The 6,009-nt window shown below is 39.8% G+C and overlaps 1 protein-coding gene across 6 annotated transcripts; it reads left to right on the top strand.

The window, feature by feature from the left end:
* Window positions 1-207: 207 nt before the first annotated feature.
* LOC103698200 (putative E3 ubiquitin-protein ligase RF298) lies at window positions 208-5,090 on the top strand. 6 transcript variants are annotated; one of them, XM_008780187.4, is made up of 4 exons: window positions 208-475; window positions 666-706; window positions 926-3,005; window positions 4,422-5,090. In XM_008780187.4, the coding sequence occupies exons 3-4, from the start codon at window positions 957-959 to the stop codon at window positions 4,938-4,940; spliced, it is 2,568 nt and encodes an 855-aa protein (XP_008778409.2). In that variant the 5' UTR covers window positions 208-475; window positions 666-706; window positions 926-956; the 3' UTR covers window positions 4,941-5,090. The 6 variants fall into 6 exon arrangements, with proteins under 6 accessions (XP_008778409.2, XP_008778411.2, XP_008778410.2 ...); XM_008780189.3 differs by having other exon boundaries at window positions 213-367; window positions 930-3,005; XM_008780188.4 differs by having other exon boundaries at window positions 213-367.
* The last annotated feature ends 919 nt before the right edge of the window (window positions 5,091-6,009 follow it).

The raw sequence follows: 6,009 nt of genomic DNA, 5'->3' as shown, positions 1-6,009 counted from the left end.
AATTGCCATGCCCAATTGAACTCTGAATCAGAAAAAAAGTTCAATTGGCACTTGACCCAAACCTAGCCAAAATAGTTTAGGGTCTGGTCGGACCTTTTGGTCAGTCTTAGGGTTTTGGTCACCCCCACCACCACGAGCCGAATGTGGGTACGAGCGCCTGTTAACAGTTGACACCAATCGGTGACACGTTAGGATGACACCCTTGACAACCAAACCCCAAGGCAGCGGAGTAAATAGAGGCATAGAGAAGAAAAGGCGGAGGTGATCTTCTCCACAAGCTCCAGCAGAACCCTCATCGCCGCCTCCGTCAGTCCCTCCGCCCGCCGATCTTTCGCCAATCGATCCGGCTCCCGTTGTTCCGGAACGGGTGGGTGTCGATCCTTCTCAATCCGCTTTTCTCTGGATTTATTCCGATCTATATTCAATCCAATCCAATCCAATAGAGTCTTCTTCTTCCCTCGTCGATTTCTTTCGTGTAAGTTAGATTTCCTCCTTCTCGAATGTTTTTTGATTGATTTTTGTGTTAATATTTGAAGTTTTATGAAAGCTATTCTTTTTTTAGTGCTCTTGCAACGAATTCATCTTTTTTCAAATTGATGCATGATTCTTTGATTTTTATGTTTGGTTATTGCCATTCTTGATGGATATCGACTGTTCTGATGCAGGGATTTCACTCGGATTATGCGATAATCTCCACAGCGATAAGGTCGGGTCGTCGCCCATCTCTTGCTCTGAGTTAGTTAATCACAATGATTCCTTTGATTGGATTTTCTTTTTTTTTAAAAAAAAGAGATCTCTTGATAGGTTTTGAATTATAATCAGACGTTGGCACCTCTCTCTGATCATGTTCCTTTTTTGCTTTCTTTTCATGTGTTTTTGTTTGTCTGGATTCTGGATATGGGTTCCGCGTTGATGATGCATATAGATAGAGACTTGTTGAGGGATCAGTTGTTAGCATGGCGACAATGGTGGCTAGGGGTAGCAGTCCTCTGTCTTCGTCGATCTCTATTCAAGAAAAGGGTAGGAGGAACAAGAGAAAATTTCGAGCTGATCCACCTATAACTGACCCAATTACAGCCAACCCTCCATTGCAAACTGAATGCTCTAGTTATGATGAATTATTCCCTGTTGAGAGGAACTCCGACGATCCCAGCCTTGAGCACCATGTAGGTGCCTGCAGTACATGTGGGGCGCTTATGTGCGGTCCTCTAGAAGGGCTTGGATTGGATGAATTCCAAGACACAGATTGGACTCAGCTCACAGAAACCCAACTTGAGGAGATCTTGTTGAGTAATTTGGATACCATCTTTAAGAGTGCAATTAAGATTATCACTTCTTCTGGATACTCTGAGGAGGTGGCAACGAGTGTTGTCTTGAGGTCCGGGCTTTGTTATGGGTGCAAAGATACAATTTCTAACATCGCTGACAATGCATTGGCATTTTTGAGGAGTGGGCAAGAGGTTGAATCTTCTAGAACAGAGAATTCATCAGAGGATTTGCAGAAGTTGGCAAAGACTGTGTTGGCAGACATGATTAGCGTGCTTAGGGAGGTCCGACCATTCTTTAGTACAGGTGATGCAATGTGGTGCTTGCTGATCTGTGATATGAATATTTCTCATGCTTGTGCATTGGATGAAAATCCCTTGAGTAGTATTGGAAATGGTGAGATCTCAGGCAATTCTGCTTCTCCCCGAGTGGAATCAAGCTCAAACTCCAATAATATTTCTGCTCCAACCACTCCTGAATTGAATGCTCCTGGACCTGAGAAGTTGAAAACTGTTTTACCTTATCCTGAGAATACTTCACCACTGGAAATGTCCACTGTGGTAGGGATCCCAAATTTACCTTATGGCAGGTTCTTGGCCTCAAGCAATGTGCACGACATGGTTCCAAATCTTAGCACAGAGAAGGAGAATCCAATTTCTTCATCTCGTCATATGGAGGAATCCTCTTCTTCAACCATTTCTCAATCTCTACAAGAAGGGAAGCCGATAGGTAGTAGAAGGGTCCATTTAGGTAGTTCAAAGAGGGAATTTATTCTCCGGCAGAAGTCAATTCACTTTGAGAAGAGCTACAGAGCATTGGGATCTAAAGCAGCTTTTAGAGCATGCAAACAAAGTGGTTTGGGGGGTTTAATATTGGATAGGAAAAGCAAGCCCATTTCCAATTCTAAAATTATAAACATGAAGAGCACCTCCATTAAGGTAGGCAAAGCAATGGGAATTGATAAGTCAAAAGCAGATGCGACACTTGAACTTTCTTTTACTGCTGGACTTTGCTCTAGTGCATCATGCAGTACGAAAACAGTTAGCAGTCCATCTCCAACACCTTCTGCAAACACTGAACTTTCTTTGTCTCTGCCTTCTGCAAGCAGCAGTGGTGCTGGTTTGAAACCAGACTGTAGCATTGAGGCTTCAAATTGCTGTAATCTTGCTGGCATCCCCTCTGATAAGATATCTACAGATTGGGTACCACAGGACAAGAAGGATGACATGCTGGTTAAACTAGTTCCCCGGCTACGGGAACTGCAGGCACAACTGCAGGACTGGACGGACTGGGCCCAACAAAAGGTGATGCAGGCTGCCCGTAGACTGAGCAAAGACAAGCTTGAGCTGCAAACCTTGAGGCAGGAAAAGGAAGATGTCGTTCGTCTCCAAAAGGAGAGGCGGAATTTGGAAGATAACACCAGAAAAAAGCTTGGAGAGATGGAAATCGCGATATCAAAGGCGAATGACCAGGTTGAGAGAGCCAGTGCTTCTGCACGCAGGCTCGATGTTGAGAATGCCAGGCTGAGGCTGGAAATGGAAGCTGCAAAGTTACAGGCTGCAGAAGCAGCGGCTAGTTGTCATGAAGTTACAGGAAGGGAGATAAAGAGTAATAAAATGTTCCAGTCATGGGAGAGACAGAAGTCATTATCTCAAGAGGAGCTTGTAAGTGTAAAGCAGAAACTCTCTCTGCTGCAGCGGCAATTAGAACAAGCTAAAGAGCACCAAGATCAATTAGAGGTCTCTCTCTTTCTCTATCTATTTATCTATCTATCTATCTATCTATCTCTATCTCTCCTCCCTCTCTCACACACATGTTTATGTGCCCTGTGCTTGTGCAAGTTTTTGTTTTGGTGCATTACTACATGTAACTCCATTTGAACAGTCTAAATGCTTTTCTTTAATTCATGCAATTATTATACTCTGGCACATGTTTTAATGTTTCAATCCTGTATCTAACAACCTTAATTTCCTCTAAGTGGATTAATCTATATCTATATTATTTTTTTTCTTTTCCTGTGTGAAAGTGTCTTTGGTTTGAGTATCGCAAAAAGATAAGGTGAAGGTCTAGTTAAGTGCAACGGAGGCCTCTTTGCCTCCCTCCCTCTCCCTTTCTCATTCTCTCTCTCTCTCTCTCTCCCTCTCTCTGTGCGTGTGTGCAAATGAGTGGTGTGGTGTATGTTCCTTTTACTTGTGCAGGTTAGTTGTGTGGTGCATTACATGTAACTCCCTTTGAGCAGTCAAAATTCTTTGCTTTAATTCATGAGATTATTATGCTCTAGCACAGCACCTTTTTGAATCCCGTACCTGAATATCTTGCCTTTCTCTAAGTGGGCCAGTTTATATTTGCAATGTTTTCTTTTTCCTTTTCTAGTGTGAAAGTATCTTTTGTGTGAGTATGTCAAAAAGATAAGGACTTTTTTCTTTGTGTGAAAGTACAATGGAGGCTTAGTAAAGCTAAGAAAGGGTAGCAAATTAGATTGTAGGTGCACAGCATAGGGGCATTTTTTACTCACGGACTGAGATGTTTTCTGAACATATGGAATTGAAATCATTCTTCAGTTTCTGTTTATGCCTTAAAGCAACTTTTGTCAGCATTCTTGCTGCCAAATTGTTCGAAGGTGTTTGCAGTGATGATGACGAAGAATGATTTGTTCATAGTGATTAACTTTTCAAATAAAAGGATGTGGTAGTCGAGGATTTGGTAAAGCATTTTGCAAGTTCACCTGTTTCTTTCACTGATAAAGGATAATTATTGATTTTCATACCCCAAGCTTTGATCTGATCTTAGCCTAATATTAAGCTGTTATTTTCTTGAAATGTTTCACTCTAGTGGTATTTGAAAAATAAAAAAATCAACAACTATTGCAGGAAGGAAAAGACAACCTTTTCTTCTTTTTGATTGTTAAAAATATTCAAATGAAAAAAAACATATTGGGAAAATCCATGAAGAGTAGGCTTGTCTTTGGTATCTCATTTTCCATTACCTTCTCTTTTTTCTTTTTCAATCAGGTTCCTTGAAGAGCTGCGACCTTTTATCTTGAATTGCTAAAATCCTTTTCACCATCTGTAACCATCTCTCTGTTTTGATACCTTGTTCTTTAAATCAGAGTTATCTAATTCTTTTGTTCTTATTACACATGAAAAATATTACAGGCTAGGCGGAGACAAGAAGAAAAAATGAAGGATGAAGCCCTCTCACTGTCCAACTCTGAAAGAACTAAGCAAGAAAAATTTGAGAGTTCTGCAAAATCACAGGAAAATGCATTAATATTGAAAGAAGAAAATGACTTACAAAAATACAAAATGGAGATCCGGAGGCTTGAGCAGCAGACTGAGCAATTGCGGCTAATGACAGACTCCTCAAAGTTTGCAACATTAAAATGGGGCACAAATAAAAGTTATGTGTCATGCCTTTCTGATGGAAGAAAGAACAGTAATGCAAATTATTTGACGAAGATTATTTCCCAGTACCTTGGATCCGACGACATACAGCCTGAACGAGAGTGCGTGATGTGCTTGACTGAAGAGATGTCCATTGTTTTCCTTCCTTGTGCCCACCAAGTTGTTTGCACCAAATGCAATGAGCTTCACGAGAAGCAGGGTATGAAGGATTGTCCTTCATGTAGGACACCCATTCAGCGAAGGATTTCTGTACGCTCTGCTGACTCTTAGCTTGCATATACATTCTGAGCTCAGTTGAGTTAAAGAGTTCAGAAATAATGATATGTGAGACTTTAAAATGAATAACGCATCCTTGAACATTTGACCTTGGATATGGACAAACAATTGCTCAACAAATTGCAATCTTTTTTTTGGTACATCTATTGATCCTTCTATATTGTGATATGTGTATTTAAGTAGTTGATGTTTTGAAGAGGATAGGGATGCCAGTTACAAGTTTTAATTATATAGAAATGTCATGCAAAAAGCATGGCATATGCTGGTAGTTTGTCATGATTAATTCTTTTAAATGTTTTAGTTCTAACGTCATATTTGTTAGCAATGCCATCAAACATCATCCAATTCTGGTTGTTTTTGTTTTGTGTTGTTATATTGACATCATTCTTTGATCTTCTTTCCCCTTCCCTTATTATTCATTGTGCCAGCAGGTATCTCAAGACCTTGTGTTTTATTTTTTTTATAGCAAACTTCACTAATTCTGAATTAACCCTCTTGAGGAAGTGGTGTTTCAACACTTACATCTGCTTTGACATGCAAGCAATTTTATATGTTCCTTATCTAGCACTAGGGTACAAACGACCTTTGGAAAATTTATGTTTTATATCATGATTAACATGTTTTTGTTGTTTGAATTAAGATGTGGATTTGAAAGTGTAAGGGATCTACAAGAGTAATCCATCTTAATTTTTTCTTGGAGTTTAAACATTATTCTCAGTTGCTGTTCCTCTGTTCTGTTTCCTTCCAATTCTTCTTGTCCGGTACTAGGATCTGAGCTTGAATAGGAACCGGTGATTCACAAATCTGACCTCCAGATAGGTGAGAAATGGCATAATCAATTATGTCAGTCCAAAGATTAAAAAAGAATTATAGTTTCAGTGTCCATATCTCGGTATAATCTTAATACTAAATGAATGTCTCCATAATTTTAGTCCATATATGGATCTTTAAAAAAAGGCCAATAACAAGTAGAGTTGGAATTGGCTAGTAGCAGTCTCTTTGGTTTTTATTTACTCATAAGACCAACACCTGGAAGTTTGAAAAATATCATAATAAATGGCTG

This window comes from Phoenix dactylifera, chromosome 1 (genome assembly GCF_009389715.1).
Source record: "Phoenix dactylifera cultivar Barhee BC4 chromosome 1, palm_55x_up_171113_PBpolish2nd_filt_p, whole genome shotgun sequence".
Lineage (NCBI taxonomy): Eukaryota > Viridiplantae > Streptophyta > Magnoliopsida > Arecales > Arecaceae > Phoenix > Phoenix dactylifera.
Note: the sequence above shows the minus strand (reverse complement) of the source record. Positions and strands in the feature narration are given on the sequence as shown.